The 16,863-nt window shown below is 33.0% G+C and overlaps 1 protein-coding gene across 1 annotated transcript in view; it reads right to left on the bottom strand.

Annotated features, from left to right (window-relative positions):
- Positions 1-6,530: 6,530 nt before the first annotated feature.
- Positions 6,531-16,863, bottom strand: part of ofd1 (OFD1 centriole and centriolar satellite protein) — a 14,496-nt gene continuing 4,163 nt past the window's right edge. Inside the window, exons 7-20 of the mRNA XM_042730447.1 lie at positions 16,760-16,863; positions 16,576-16,682; positions 15,417-15,536; positions 14,909-14,982; positions 14,717-14,808; positions 14,366-14,555; positions 12,324-12,454; positions 11,201-11,312; positions 9,782-10,300; positions 8,960-9,107; positions 8,196-8,293; positions 7,882-7,955; positions 6,739-6,915; positions 6,531-6,633 (exon numbers count right to left, since the gene is read on the bottom strand). The exon at positions 16,760-16,863 is cut by the window's right edge and continues 70 nt beyond it. Coding sequence (XP_042586381.1) covers positions 6,559-6,633; positions 6,739-6,915; positions 7,882-7,955; positions 8,196-8,293; positions 8,960-9,107; positions 9,782-10,300; positions 11,201-11,312; positions 12,324-12,454; positions 14,366-14,555; positions 14,717-14,808; positions 14,909-14,982; positions 15,417-15,536; positions 16,576-16,682; positions 16,760-16,863 — 2,021 coding nt within the window. The 3' untranslated portion in view covers positions 6,531-6,558. The remainder of the gene's footprint in view (positions 6,634-6,738; positions 6,916-7,881; positions 7,956-8,195; positions 8,294-8,959; positions 9,108-9,781; positions 10,301-11,200; positions 11,313-12,323; positions 12,455-14,365; positions 14,556-14,716; positions 14,809-14,908; positions 14,983-15,416; positions 15,537-16,575; positions 16,683-16,759) is intronic.

Below are 16,863 nucleotides of genomic sequence, written 5' to 3'. Positions count from 1 at the left end.
CAGTATTTTTGATCAAATAAATGCAGCCTTGCTGAGCAGAAGAGACTTCTTTAAAAAAAAAATAAAACATTTAAAAAAAAATCACAATTATTCCAATCTTTTGACTGGTGGTGTATATGGAGGTTTTTGTATGATTTATATTGTTTTATTTGATTTAATTATCGTTAGAGCTCTGAGGTTTAATGACTTTATGGAGAAAATGAATGTGGTTTTTGCTTCTAGAATCTGTTCTGTTTTATTGGGGGAAAGTCTGTGTTTTTTTCTAAAGGCCTAATTTTTCTGAATTTTGCCAGTTGTGCCAGTGAGCCTTCCAGTGTTTTCTTCCTTCAGACCTGTTTACAGTTCTCAGTGTTGTTTTTATCACTTCTACTCATTTGTTTGAAGCAGTATTATGAAGATTGTTGGTATTTTTAATCTCTTGTGAAGTATTAAAAACAGACTCGCTAGATGTCAGTGTACAGCTTCACAACTAACCTAGTTCTGTTGTTTGCATAGATATGATTTGAATAATGTGTTTTACGGTACTGTTATTTTAAACACAGACCTTTCACTGTCAACAGAGTGAAAAAAAAAAAAACGTATAAAAACAAGTAAATAATTCTTTAAACATAAATGTTAAGTTGCATTATCTGTATGATCTGATTTTATTCAAAACTGCATTTATATTATCAGCACGCAACACAGCAGATCCTTTCATGTTTTATTATATGATTTGCTCATAACAATGTCTGCTTTACTATTAATAAATAAACAAAAACACCTGTCAGTCGGAATGAATTATGTGTGATTGGATCATTAATAAAACATTACATAACACAAACATTATAACTGAGAAAAATTTGGGTTTGTGCTGAACACATGATTATGTGATTTAACTTTTGAAAGGCAGTAGATGCATTCGTTTACAGATTTTATAGTCATTTAAAAACCTGGCCTTTTAACGTCACGCTAACATTCAAGGATTCTATTAAACTTTTATTAAAAACTAGGTGCAAAAACATGCATTTCACAGTGGCTTTAATTGTGACTAATATAGTGAGGACCTAAAGGTTTTAAAGGAACTGTTCACCAAAAATGACATTGTGCTCATCCTCAGGTCATCTAAGATTAGGATGAGTTTGTTTCTTCATCAGATTTGGAGAAATGTAGCATTGCATCAGTGTCTCAGCAATGGATGCTCTGCAGTGAATGGGTGCCGTCAGAATGAGAGCCCAAACAGCTGATAAAAACATCACAATAATCCACAGCACTCCAGTCCATCAGCTAACATCTGGAGAAGACACAAGCTGAAACACATCCAGCATTAAGATGCTTTTATCAGCTGTTTGGACTCTCATTCTGACGGCACCCATTAACTGCAGAGCATCCTGAGACACTGACGCAATGCTACATTTCTACAAACCTGATGAAGAAACAAACTCATCTACATCTTGGATGACCTGAGGAGCAAAAGTGTTCATTTTTGGGTGAATTAATAAGGTCAGGATCTTCAGCGTTTTTTCTGTATCACAGGTTCACATGTGAATGTGACTCTCGGTTATTTTACACCAGCATTATTGACTCACCATTCAGATTGCATGCTTTATCTTACATGATTGATTTAATATTCCTCTATAGGATTGTGGTGCATGTAGTTTCTCCTTTATAAAAATAAACCTACTTTGTGTACAATGATCCTCAGTGGTGTTTATTGAGCGTTCGTTTGGGCTTTCAGTTTGTGTCATGCTGCGTGTTTTTCATACTAACCCTCATTTCAAGCTTGGCTTTGCCTCCCGTTCCCTCACACCCCAGCGTCCTCTGCTTATGAATGTGTATTCAATATGTATTAATGTTCATTTGTTTGTAGTGGTTTGTACACTAAAGGAATAGTCTGGCTAGAAATGAAGAGTTACTCACTGTCATGTCGATTCAAAGCCTGCGCTGTTATTATTAACTGTGCTGCGACACAGAAGCAGCTCTTTTTCATTCAAAGTGAGCACACGTAGTGCGTAACGAATTCAGTTTCAGCCTTTTTATTGCTCAAAACATCATATGACTTCAGAAGACGTGGAATATAATGTGCAAGTCACATGTGCAACTGTCATGATACTTTTTTACTTTTTTGTTTTTGAATTTAAGAGATTTATTATTTTAGTTGTAGCAAGGCCATTCACATTCTTAAATTCACTCCAGAAACACTGTGAATATTAAATTATGATGACTATTTATAAGTAGCAAAAATCTCTCGTTATTATAATTACTACAAAACATTTTTTGTTTTTTCATCACAAACTATATGATCACAGCTCTTTATTATAAAGTTGGATAATTATGAGCCAGGGTTGTTATAGTTAACACACAGAAAAAAAAAAAAAAAAAAAAAAAATAAATATAATATATATATATATATATATGATATATATATATAAATAAACTTTAGCTGAAAAGAAATATTTTTAAAAAAAATTTATTTAGCTAGTTGCCAAAGCAACATTGCTCGTTGTCAGCAGTTAAAAATAAAGAAAATAAAATTATAATAAACACTAGAAAAATAAATAAATATTATTTAAAAACTATATTTAACTCCAAAAAAAGAAAACAAAAGTGACAAAAACATAACAAAACAATTTCTATTTATATAAAGAAATCGAAATGTGTGTTTTTGTCATTTTTATTGGTTTTTGTTTTTATAAATTTGTATTTATTTATTTTTTCCTATTTCTAGTTTTTCTTATTTTGTTTTAAGTGATTTTTGTTTTAGTTTTAGTTTCTTTATTACATCAAGTTAAAGTATTATGTAATCTTTATTATATAATGTTACATAAAATAATTTGTAGATGAAATAAAGTTTTGTTTTATTTCAGCTAGTTTTCAAGTTGATGTACTTAACTAAAACAGAAATGAAATTAAAGTTATAAATGTTTTGTCATTTTTAATATTTTTTTGGTTTTGTTTCTGTTAGTTTTTATAATTTTTAATTTCTTGTTTTTAGTTTTATTATTTAATGAAATTATTTAAGTTTGTGTTTTTAGTAAATCAAGTTAAACTAAATGAAAATGAGAGAAGTTATAGGCAACCAGCTTTAAATGTTTTATATTTTCACTACTGTTTATTTAAAACAGAAATCTAAAAATATATTGCATCTGTCTAAATAATAACAGCACACAAGTTTGAAACGACATGAGTGTGAGTATATGTTCATTTACGGTTGAGTTATTCCTTTATAATGTGTGTGTGTGTGTGTGTGTGTGTGTGGCTCTGTTAACCTGCTGACGGGCATCACCTCGCCCCTCTCTTACAGATCCATTACCTAATGATCCTTTCTGCAAACTGGGCCTACCTAAAGGACGCCAGTCACTTGCATGCGTACCAAGACATCAAAATGAAGGAGGAGCGGGAGCTGCAGGACATCCAGTCGCGCTCCAAAGAGTGCCTCAACTCCTACTCGTAAGGAGGGTTAACACTGCCACCCAACCGACCACTAACCAGCCCTAACTCACTAACCCACCGCAGTCTGCGCTCACGCTTTCCTCTCAGCCCTTTCTCAATCTCAAACGTTGCACTATTGGAAATGCAAATCGCTTCATGTATTCCCCAACTGCAAGTCGCTTTGGATAAAAGCATCTGCAGAATGACTAAATGTAAATGCAAATCAGATTCTGTTCGTACCCAGATGAGATTTGCCTTAAAACATCATAAACATGAATATAATTTAAGTGCATGATTGTGTGATGTTACATGAAAAATAACATGCACTTGCATTATAAACATGTTTTGCATCCTCCTCTCAAAATTTTAAAACATTCACAGGTTTTTTTTTTTTTTTTTTTTTTCTTATTTTGAAGAGAAATAATCGAAGTATCCTTCTGAACTAAATTCAGCTGCTTGTCTTTGAATGTTTGGATTTGTTCATGTGCAATATGTGCTAGAAATAGTATGTGGACAGAAGACATTATGCAATGAGAGTTTGCATCTTTGTTTTTCAGCAAGGTGGCATCTGATGGAAGCTTGTTTACAATGTGGGATAAAAACTGGACTTTTTTGGTTCATAATTCTGACATTTTTCTTGCAATTCTGAGAAAAATGTCCAATTGTGAACTTGAAAAAAGTCAGAACTGTGAGAAAAAATGACAATTAAAAAACATTACCTTTTTTTTTTTTTTTTTTTACGTTTTTCCTGTAGCAACAACAAAAATTTAAGAGATTTGATTTGTGAGATGCAAACTTGAAATATACACTTGTGAGAAAAAAACTCAAGATAACAAAAATAATTCAGAATTTTGAGAAAAAAGTAAAAATTGTGAGATATTAACTCAGAACTGTAAGATATAAAGTCAAAATAACAAGTAAAAATAAAAATTGCAAGATATGATTCAATGAGAGAAAAAACGAATCTTGAGAAAAAAGTCCAAATTGAAAAAAAAAAAGTAAATTGATGAGAGAAAAAACGAATCTTGAGAAAAAAGTAAAAATATATTTCAATAATTCTGAGATAGTAAGATTTGAGATTGAGAGTCAAAATTCTGTGAAAAAGTGGAAATTGTGAGATGAAAATCATCTGAGAAAAAAGTCCGAATTTTTAAGAGAACCGATGTTAAAAACTCCAGAATTTCAAGATAAAATTCATAGTGAGAGAAATGTCAATTGGCGAGAGAATCGTAAGATAAAAGCTGAGAAAAGTCAAAATTCTGTGAAAAAGTGGAAATTGTGAGATGTATGTGTTGTGAGATGTAAACTTTTGGTTATGAGTTTATAACTCGCAAATGTGTTTTTATTTGCGAGATAAAAACTGTCTGAATTGTGAAATAAAAAAATGCAATTACCTTTTTATTTTTTCATTATGTGACGGGGAAAAAAACTGAATTGTGAGATAAATTCAAAATTGAAAGTCAGACAGGATTGAGATTATATCTAATTCTGAGGAAAAAAAAGTTTTGTGATTCTTTTGAAAAGTTTTTTTTTTTAATGATTTTACTTTATTATTATTTTTATTTTGTGGTGGAAACAGGCTTCCATAGCATCCAAATATTCTTCTTGAAAATTTTTTTTTTTTTTTTTAATTGTATTTTTAAATAGAATCTGATGTAAAAATGTCTTGAGGTGTGGAGGTGGGTTGAGCACATTGCATCGTGGGATACTGCAGGAAAGCTGATGGTGTTTGTCTGCAGGTCAGAAGCTCTGATGAGGAGCAGGTTTCACACTACCTCACGTTACCTACCGCTGTTATTAACTCAGACACGGATCTGTGTCAAATCACTGTCCAGACCACTAGCCCTGAGTTCACTTCACATTCAGACTGCTAGATCACCAACAAAAGTACCATGTATGAACCGTCCAAAACATGACCAATTAAAGCCTCCAAATGCACATGAATTTAATGTTTGTTTTCATTATTTTTTAGTGTTTTATTTCTTATTTTATTATTTTTTTTAATAGTGCATTGGAATTGCTTCGGTGTGAATGTGAACTCTGACCAGCAAAAAAAAAAAAAAAGTTCAATGTTTTTTGGGAGGGATACAACAACAGTAACAAAATGTGCATTTGTAAATACTGACAAATGGCAGTTTTTTCACACTATTTTTGTTATTCATTCATCGTTTGACTCGAGCAGGACAGAATCTGGTCATACTGTACTGATGTCGGCGGTATTTGCCAGATTTTAACGTTATAATATGCTTTGTTTTCCTAGTGTTTGTTTAGTCCATGTAATGTGTTCATTGCTGTTAATGTAACTCACATATACTGTATGAATTCTGTATAATACTGTCTTTTTAACCTTATAGTCTGACAATATTCCCTTAGTGTTTACAGCTATTTTAAAATGAAAGAAAAAAGAACAAAAAAAGAATTATTATTCTGCCCAAACTGTTTATATAATACTCTTTTATAAGCCCCAAGGCTTTAATGATTTTTTTTTTTTTTATTATTATTAATTTCCCAAAATGTTTTCATGTATAATGCATGTTTTTTGAACGCTTTAATCTCTGGTAATCATCACCAGTGATGTTGATCACGTCAGTGCTAGGATTCACTCTGTCCTGGTGGATCGTGATCACGGAAAGCTGCCCAAAACTGATGATTTGATGTCAGAGACGCTGAACGTGTGTTCAGTCCTTCAAACCAGCGACTGGATTTCAAACAGAAATAAAACACAATAAAAGACTTTCTGCATCTCAGTGAGTTTTCTTTCAAATCAATGAACCACTTTCGTAATCCTGTGTCATTATTTTCAGCATTTGTGTAATTATAATATTCTCAGTCACGCTGTGACTGAACCGCTCTTATGAATGAAATACAAAAGCAGAACATTAACAAAAGATACAAAATTTATTCAAGTCAGGCTTAAAGTCAATAAAAACACTTCTTCACACAAATCATTTGTGAATTGGGAAGAAAAAAAACACATTATACAGCTAATAACAGTGAAGCTGATCCAGCGGTTGAATGAGGGGTGTTGTTTTTCACCAGAAGTCGTCGTCTGGCTCCTCGTGTTGTGTTATAGGAGCGATGCTGAAGAGATGATGGTTTTTTATGATGAGTGTTTTGTTGTTGTACAGTCGCTCACACAAACACACATTATTACCTGCGCTCATCGTTCTCAGACTGAACATCCTCCTCCTGACTTTGCTTCTCTGACGCCTCTTTATTTGGGCTCTGAAAGATCATTAACACAGTCAAATATAAATATATATAGTTATGAAAATAAACCAAATATCCTGACAAGCTGTCTGTTCTGAAGCTGAAGTGATGTGCATGTACCTGCTGCTTCTGTTTGTCCTGCATGAGCATCATCATGTACTTGTGAAGAGGATTGGCCACATGAGCTCCCCCTGATCCCTCCTCCTCCGCTCCTCCTCCAATCACAGCGCTCGTTAATGTCACATGACCCTCGGTATCCTCTGTGTTGTCTCGAGCTTGTTCCTCGTGTTGATCCTCCTGAAAGAAGATGAAACAGAAATCAAACAGTCGTCTGAGAGTCATTAGATCAAACAAATCATGAACAGATGACTCTTGCGAATCAATCAAACAGACTCCTGAACTTGTGTTGTAGGTTCAAAACAGGGTTATAATAATAGAAAAAGATTTTTTAACTTAAAAAAGAAGTAAAAACATTGCTGAAAAATATTTTATTTCAGTTAAACTAAATGAAAATGTTTTTTGGATTTTTTTTTTTATTTTTTTTTCTCACTTTGGTTGTACTAACAATAACTAAAACTAAAACTTAAAAACTATATACAGAAATAAAAGAAAAAACTAATAAAAATGACAAAAACAACAGAACTACTAAAGACTTGAAAACTAAAAGATAATAAAAGTGAAAAAATTATTTTTAAAAAATGTGAAAAAAATATAGTATATTAACACACACACACACACACATATACCATACACATACACAATATATATATATATATATATAAAACTAAACCAATTATAAAGTTTCATTACTTCATTACTAAAAAAAAAAACCTTAACCTAAAACAAATATAAATAAATTTAAATTTTCAACAAAATATTGTAGAAAATGAGAAATGGTGCCTTTGCATCTAGCAGAAATAAGCTGAAATATTAAAATAAACTAAAACTAAAACCATAAGTGTAATTACATATAAATAAGTCAAACATTAACTGAAATAACCATAAACTTATTATATTTCAGCTTGTTGCCATGGCAACACTTCTCATTTTGGTTTAGTTTAGGTTGAAGTAGTAAAACAACTAAAACTAAATAAACTAAAAACTATATAGATATACTAAAAAAGTTATAAAAATGACAAAAACGCAACAAAATTACTCCAAAATACACACAAACAAAACTGAAACTAAAATGAAAAATATCTAAAAACACAATGTAATTTCAAATGTTGTGATAATCTGTAGTAGTGTGTTACTGAGTCTGACCAGTCTCTGCAGCTCTCGCTGCTCTCTCTCCTCTCTCCTCTCTCTCTCCTCCTCCACAGCTGCGTCGTGTTCATCTGAAGCACAACACAAACACACCTGTGTCTGTGTGTGACACACTCCTGATCCACAGACAGCACTGAACACACACCAGAGCAACAAATACCAGAAGAGCAAAGCTACTAAAACCACTCTCATTACTCATTCTTTTCAAATCAATCTTCCTGACATCAAAGGTTTTTCTAGGGCATTTTAAACTCTGATGTGTGCTGAACTCTGGTTAATTCTCATGTAAGGTAATAGAAAGGAGTGTGTACGTGGCACGGGGTCGGTCAGATCGTGAAGCGTGATCTTCTCCGGCTGAGGTGACGACTCTTCAGAGGAACTGCAGATGACTTCCTGCAGCTTGGGTGGACTGTGAAGCCAAAAGAGAATTACAATAGAAATAAGTACATTTTAATGTACATTTGTGCATCACTCTTTCTAATGAGGACCATGATTGTGTTGAGAGTATGAGAGTGTTTGATTCATTCCTGTGAATCAGTTTAATCTGTCTGTGTGAATTAATTTAAATCTCAGATTCATAGCTAGGATTTCTTAAACTTGCATTATTTTTTTTAGAATTGTTTTATGTTGGCTTAAGGCAAAAATGCCACCAAAGTGGAAAAAAAGTGGGGAAAAAACTCAAACATATTCCAGCTGTTGTGATTAAAGTGAAACATGAAAATGAATGAAAAGTGTCTATTGTGGAGTTATGTTTAGATCTGCTCATGCTGCATCAAAGATTTTCTCATGCATTTTTTTGCATTAACATGCTTTTTTTTAAAAAAAAAAAATTTAGTGTTTTTTTTTTTTTTTTTTTTTTTTTTGAGCATTACAACCGATCACACATTTCTGTTGATTTATGAATATAAGCTTATGTTCCACCTGTGCAGTTGGTCTACAGTATTCTGATTAAATGAAGTAACTGAACAAATACAGGACAACACGAATAGCTCTAAATATTGCCCTTATACAGTTAAAAACTGAGCTTGAAGTCAGTGACGGGGTAAATGTGAACGCTGCTGTAAAAGCGTGTGACCTGCGGCTGTGGCGAGTGGTGCTCTTCATCCTGGGGCTGCTGGGAGGACTGAGGGAGCACAGGCTGTCTCCAGCAGGGATCGGGGAGATCTGTCTCTCTGGAAACACCAGCGCCGCTCTGTCAGAGTCAGGACTCGTCCGCCGACGCTCTGGGACAAAACACACAGAAACACTGGTGCCTACATTTCAAAAGACCACGCTTTTCCAGATTCATGAATCTGTCCCACCAGTTTGTGGAGTGACCTCCTTGAAATTAACTGACTCAAAAGAATGATTTATAAATGATTCATTCGGAACACTTTGCTTTGATTCTGAATGATTCATTTTTTAATTATTCTTTTTAGTTAATCAAGTTCACTAACTTCATTTACTCTTATATTTTTTTTTTATCTTTATAGTCATTATTAGTTATTAATATAAACGGACTTCACAAAAGAATCAATCAGAAAGGTTTGTGAAATGGTATGAATGATTCATTAATGCACAGTGACTAAAAAATAATCATGTCAATTGATTTGAACAATTCAATGAAATGAAGTGACGACAGAGTGTTTTTTGTGTATTTTTGAGAAATTTTTATAGAGGCTTAAATGATTGATTAAAATGAACTGACTAGAAAGAATAATTCAACTCAATTTTCTAGGTCAGTTTGATATAATTAAGGTTGAAATGACTTGTACAGCCTATTTGATTATACTTATAAAAAAATGCTAATAAAATCTGACTGTTTGCTCATGTATTTCTGCCCTCCAAAACCGTTTCAGCAAAAACAACAAATAAATTTTCAGCCTGCATTAGTACCAGAAACACAGATTTTACAGACCTTGCGTGAAAGCGTGGTGATCGGCGTCTGCTCCGTGTTTGCTCAGCGGTGTGGAGGACAGACGTCTGGCTGGAGGAGAGACGAGTCTCAGCGGGTTTCTCTCTCTCGGAGAAGGAGTTCTGCTGAATTCCTGCTCGACAGGACGTCCTGCAGAAGTGAAGCTCACCCTGGGCTGTGCTCTGTAGGTCACTCTGAGAGGCGTGAGATCTTCAGCAGACGCTCGAGCGGCTCTGTGCTGGTGACTCCTGTAAGCCTCCTCCAGACGCTCGGCCTCCTGCTCCAGCTCTCGTATCCGGGCCAGAGCGCTGCTTACCAGCTCGGAGTCACGCTCCGCGGGCCACGGGCCCCTGAGGGCCGGCCCTGCTTCAGATAAATCAGCGTCAGAAGCGGCTCTGGGCTTTCTGAGCAGAGCAGTGTCTGTGTAAATGTCAGGAGGAAGCAGCCTGTCAGGAATCAAACTGAGAACAGAACGATCTACCAGGGAAGGCTTGGGATCGCGGAGGATCTCGTTCTCCAAAGCTGTTCCGATCACAGAACAACACGGCAGATAGAAGAGAGGAGAGAGAGAGAGTTCAGAGAGAGGACAGCCAGCACCACCAAACACTGATGAAGAACAGGGTTCCCACACACATGACCTTCCTGCCTGTCTGAGATCACTGCAAAATCAATTTGGAATCATTCAGAATGATTGATTATAATTCACAAAAGGATCATTCAGACTGATCTATGAAATGAACATAACGAAAAGACTGATTCACAAAAGAATTATTCCACATGATTTGTGAAGTCGTTTGAAATACAAATTCATTACTAAAAAAAATTATCTGTTTGAATGATTTACTGTGTTAACACAAACCAAAGAATCATTCAGAATAATAATGTTTATTTACCATTCAGTTTCTGGGAAAATTAAATATTTAATTTCTGATTAGGTTTATAACTCAGAATTTCTGTTACTAAACTTACTAAAAAATGTACCTTACTAAAGAATGATTCACAAATGAATCACTCAGAATGATTTGTGAAGTGGTCTGAAATTAACTTACTGAAAAAAGAATGATTTGTTTACAAATGTTTAGTTGCTAAGCATAGCTAGAGAAGTGTATTAAAATTCCTTCACATTTCCAGGCTTTTGATGGCTTGGGGAACCCTGCATGAAATAAATACAAGCTTGCAAGTTTTAGCTTGCAAATTCGTCTGAAAGGCATTCACAGAATATGAAAAGATGCTAAATGTCTGATTCAGTGAAACCCCCAAACTTACACAATAATCGAACATGTGATCTAATGACTGATGCTGCGTTCCACTATAGAATTAAAGTCAACTTTAAACTGAACAGAACAGAACAGAACTGATTCTGGAGGTTTCAGACAATCAGACTGTGACTCTACAGACTCTACGCTAGCCTGCGGTCTGCACCTTGTTGTGTCTGCTGGAGCTGGAGCTGGAGCTCTTCAGTGTGTGTGTTCATCCACTTCACCCGCTCCTCACACTCCATCAGCTGAGCCTTCAACAGCACACACTGCTGCACCTACAGTCAGAGAACACAGACACACACAATCTGAGACACGAAATCGACTTCAACTGTGAATGCATTCCGGCAAAACATATCTCACATTCAAGAAATAAAATGAAATACAATTAAATATATTTTTTTACACCCCCTACCCCCCAAAATGTATTTTTTTGCAATGTTTCTGAATGTTTCACTTTTGAATAATAATTATAGTAATTACTATTACAATGTAATATAAAATATTATAAAATTTAACAACTTTACCAGCATTTCCCTAAAATTATCATTATTGTAATACATCTGAATGTTTCATGTTTGAATAATTGTTATTATTATCACTAATATTAACAGATATATTCATAATAATAATAATAATAATAATAATAATAAGAATTGTAATAAGAAGAATTATTTTATTTTTATTATTATTAATACTATATTATTATTATTAAAATATATTATAATTTCCCCCAAAATTCTCATTATTGTAATTCTTCTGAATGCATATTTTTGTTAGTTATTATTATTATTATTATATATAATTTGATTTCTTATTTGTTTCTTTTGGTTTTAAAGATCATATTCTTAATGTTTAATTAAAAATTTTATTTATATTTATTTATTTTGTTTAAGCACAATTCCCCCAAAATTCTCAGTATTGCAATACATCTGTATCTGAATAGTATTATCATTATTATTATTACTTTAATCAAATATTAAAACTTATTAAAAATGTAATATGATTTTCCCCAAATCTTTTATTGTAGTTCATCTGAATCTTACACTTTTGAGTAAATATTACTATTAGTAGTGGTACTACTACTGATAATAATAACAATAACCTAAAAATATATTAAAAAGTAATATAATTTTCTTTCTTTCTTGTGCTTCTGAAGGTCATCTTCTTGACGGGTTTAGTGAGATTCACTCATTAAATCAAGTGCTCAACACGTCATGTTTCTTAACTAAAGGACTGAAGAGTGACAGAAGCATGCCAGCAGAAGCTCTAGATCCCGCGGGACAGACCTCGTGCTGCAGCTGTGTGTGTAAGACGTTTTTCTGCGTCTCAAAGTCCTCCTCGTCTAGTCTGCGTGCCGTCTCCAGTCTCCTGAGCTCGGCCTGCAGCGCCAGCTGCTCCTTAGACGGCGCGCTGAGCTCTAAACGAGAAACACAAACCTGTTACACATCCAACTTTTGTTTTGGCTTTGTTCAGACAAACAGCAAAAATCGGACGGGTTTGTGCATCCAATTTAAGCTCATAATGCAAAAAGCAAGAAAGGGTTGTGCAGTGAGTGTCCTGCAGTGTTACAGAGCCAAACTCTGAAGCGTTCCTCTGTCCTTCACCCCCCTGCGCTCCTCTTTTTCCCAGCAAATGCACAATTGCAGCCAAAAGGGCCAAATTAACAAGCAGAGCACATCCAAACAGACCACTTCTCTGTTTGTTATCCCTGTTTGACCCCGCTAGTTTCCAGACTGAACTGCTCAAACTTGATTTCCAGAACAGCATCTTTCCCAGAACTCATCCCGGCCTTATTTTTGCATATTTAGTCAGCAAATGTTTGTTGTTTGTTTTATTCCTCCTCAGAATACACAGACAAACAAACCGGCTCGAAACCTGAAGAAGTTTTTCCATTCCAAACCTGACGAAACATTATTGATAAATGGAATTATGGATCGAAAACTTGAGGAGTTTTTATTTATAAATGGTGTTGTTGTTTTTTTTATTATTGGTATTATTGTTGTTGTTTTTTTTTTATATTTATGTTTATTATATTTTAAAAATACAGAAAAAAACAGTAATATTGTGAAATATTATTACAACTTAAAATAATAGTTGTCTATTTGAATATACTTTAAAAAAAATAATTTATTCCTGTGATGCGCAGCTGAATTTTCAGCATCATTACTCCAGCCTTCAGTGTCACATGTAACATCTAATCTATCACATGATCATTTAGAAATCATTCTAATATTCTGATTTATTTATGAGTGTTGGAAACAGTTCTGCTGTCGAATATATTTGATGAATAAAAGGTTAAAAAGAACTGCATTTATTCAAAAAAAAAAAAAAAAATTCTAATAACATATATTCTAAAATATATTTTCTTTACTCACTTTTTATCAATTAAACACATCCTTGCTGAATAAAAGTATTGATTTTATTTAAAAAAAAGAAAGAAAAAAAATTACTGAGCCCAAATTACTGACCAGTAGTGTATATTGTTATTACAAAATATTAATATTTTAAAAACATAGCTTCTTTTTTTTTTTTTTTTTTTTTTTACTTTTTATCCATCAAAATATCCTAAAAAAGTATCACATGTTCTGAAAAAATATTAAGCAGCAGAACTGTTTCCAACTTTGATAATGAATCATCATATTAGAATGATTTCTAAAGGATCATGTGATAATGATCCTAAAAATTCAGCTTTGCATCACAGAAATAAATGATAATTTAAAGTATAATAAATTTAAAAACAATTATTTTAAATTGTAATAATATATCACAATATTACATTTTTTTTTTCTGTATTTTTGATCAAAAAAATGCAGGCTTGATGAGCAGAAGAAACTTCTTTCAAAAACATTAAAAATAGTAATGTTTCCAAACTTTTGGTCTGTACTGTATATATATATATATATAGTATATTATTTTCATTTTTTTATAATAATAAAAAATGTTTATTATATTTATGTTTATTATATTTTCAATTATTATTTTTTTTTTACATTTTTAAAAAGATTTAGAAATGTTTTAGGTTGATGATTGTTCTTTTGAACTTTCATCAAAGAATCCTGAAAAATAAAATGAATTACAGTTTCCACTAAAGTACGAAAATTCAGATTTGAATCAGATAAATAAATTACAATTTATAATATTTCCACATAGAAAATGTCTATTTTAAATTGTAAAAATATTTCACTATTTTACAGCATTTTTGATCAAATAAATGCAGCTTTGGTGAGCAGGAGAGTAATAAAAATAGTTGTTCCTGTAATAATGCTTATGGCCAGAGCTGTGAAACTGAAGGCACAGATGGGAAGGTACAGAGCACACTGAGCTGCACCTTGTCTGAGTCTCTGGTTCTCCTGGTGCTTCTCCTCCAGCTGTTGTTTCAGCAGACTGATGTTCGTCTGCAGCTCCTGAGCGTCTCTCTTCAGCGCTGGATAGTCGCTCAGGTTCTCCAGTCTCTCTCGCAGCAGCTCGTTCTGTTGGGTCAGAAGAGCCGCCTGCGCTCTGGACGACTCCAGCTCCATCTACATCACACATCAACAACAACATCTCATTTCTGACAATCAACCTTTCAGGGCAGAGAACTAAACAGAGGCATAAAAGCAGCTTAAAAGGAAAAGATCCATGCATCATTGTAGTACAGATGAATTATGGGAGCAGGAATGGAAGAGTGTGTCTGTTTTACCATCAGACGTTTAACTTCTGATAAACTTCTCTCATGCTCTTCTGCTTTTGTATTAATAATAGCAGACTCCTTCTGCAGACGAGCCGTTTCTTCTGCAAATGTAAGAATAAAACATCAACAATAACTTTACAGTGAAGATCAATCAAATACTGTATACAGTAGCAGTTATATTTGACTTTACTAAACACAGACCTTTAATCCTTTTCTCATTTTCTGTCAGTTTCTCGGTTCTCTTCGTGTAATCCTCCTTCAGCTCCAGCTGATATCTAAAACAGTTCATGATCTTCAGAAATCATTCTAATATGCTGATTAGCTGCTCAACAAACATTTCTGATTATTATCATCGTTGAAAACAGTTATTGCTGCCCAGTAATTTTGTGGAAACCATGAAACATTTTATCTTTAAGGGTATTTTTTAATGAACAGGATGTTTAAAACAACATCATTTGTTTGAAAAAGAAATCTTTTGTAACATTATAAATGTCTTTACTGTCATTTTTAATCAATTTAGTGCATTCTTAATAAATAAAGTATTACTTTTTTTTAAGAATAAACCTTACTGGCTCCAAACTTTTGAACAGTAGCATATTTTATCTAGAAAATCTAATCTTTCATCATGGAGTCACAAGAGCGCCACCTGCAGGACTCATGAATAACAATCATGAAAAAATGAACAGAAATTAGGTTAATAATGGCTTACTTCTCTAACTGGCTCTTCAGTTTCTGGTCAAACGTGTCTTCCATGGTCTTCACAGACAGCTCTCTCCTCCTCAGAAGATCATCCATGGTCTTTACCTTCTCCTCATGCAGCTTACAGCTTCTGCATCATTACGGCAAAAACTCAATATTATTAAGTAATATTATAATATTCAACATTATATAAGAGGTTCCATGATATTCATGATATTATAAACAAGAAAATCAAGTCAACAAGTCAACAGTGAAAGGGTTAATGTCAGCAGGAGTTTCATCTTCCTTGATCTGCTCAGACCAAAGGTCTTTCTCTGACCTGTATAAACACTGTTAGCTTCAGAAGTAAAAACTTCCTCCACATCAGGCATGACAGCAGGGCTAGTTTAGTGATATATATAGACTTTTATAGTATTTATTCATATTTTGAATTATATATTTTTAAACATATTTTCATTAAATTAAGTTAGTTTTAGTAGATTTGTTATGTGATTCTGTCATGTTTTTGTTTTTTTAATATTTAGTTTTTTATTTTAAAAATTTTCCGCTTTCATTTTAATTCGTTTTTTTATAAATATATATTTATATATTTTTTTCAATTAGTTCTATTATTTCCATTATTTGTCAAGGCAACATTTCAAATGTTCATTTAGTTCAAGTTCATCAAATATTTATATTTTACTTAATATCAGCTTTATTTCAATAACTAAAACCATTTTTTTTAATAGTTTTAGTAAACAATAATAACAGTGCTTCACACTGTAAGAAACACATCAGAAGTTGACAGAAGTATTATTTTAGTATTATTTATATACTATTAAAGTACTTTTCAATATGTAAAATTATAGTTTTCATTTTTTAATTGTCACTTTTTATTTTAATTTCAGTTAGTGTTTGTAATGTTATGTGTTTCTGTCATGTCCATTTCATTTTTTTATTTATTACTTTCTTTAGTATGTATAAGTTTTCTTATTTTTATATTTTCAGTTTTCATTTTTATTTAATTTTACATTTTAGTCACTCTGTTATGTGTTCTTGTCATATATTTGTTTTTATTAGTTTTTTTATTTGTATTTAAGTTTTAGTTTAATAATAAAACAAATTAAACTGCTCTGCATTGAAAGAAGCACACTGCTTTTATTTTTGTTCAAATAAGCAGTTGTACTCACTTGTCAAAGGCCTCCATCCTCTGTTTAAGCTCAATCTCTCGGCTCCGCACAGACTCGATTTCTTTCAGCAGGGCTTGTCTTTGAGCATACATCTCCTTTTCCTCGATCTGGATCAGTTGAAACAGTGAAGATTGCACAGTGGGTTTGTATTCTGCGTGTATTAGACAGTAGTGAGACTCAGTACCTCCTGTGATCTCTGTAACCTCTCGATGGCGTTTTTCTCTCGGCTCATCAGAGCCTCAGACTTCAGCTCAAAGGTTCTCTCCATGTCTCGCCGCAGCTCCAGGA

The sequence above is a fragment of the Cyprinus carpio genome, chromosome B9, assembly GCF_018340385.1.
Source record: "Cyprinus carpio isolate SPL01 chromosome B9, ASM1834038v1, whole genome shotgun sequence".
Classification (NCBI taxonomy): Eukaryota; Metazoa; Chordata; class Actinopteri; order Cypriniformes; family Cyprinidae; genus Cyprinus; species Cyprinus carpio.
The sequence above is the reverse complement of the archived record's forward strand: the minus strand, read 5'-3'. Positions and strand labels throughout refer to the sequence as shown.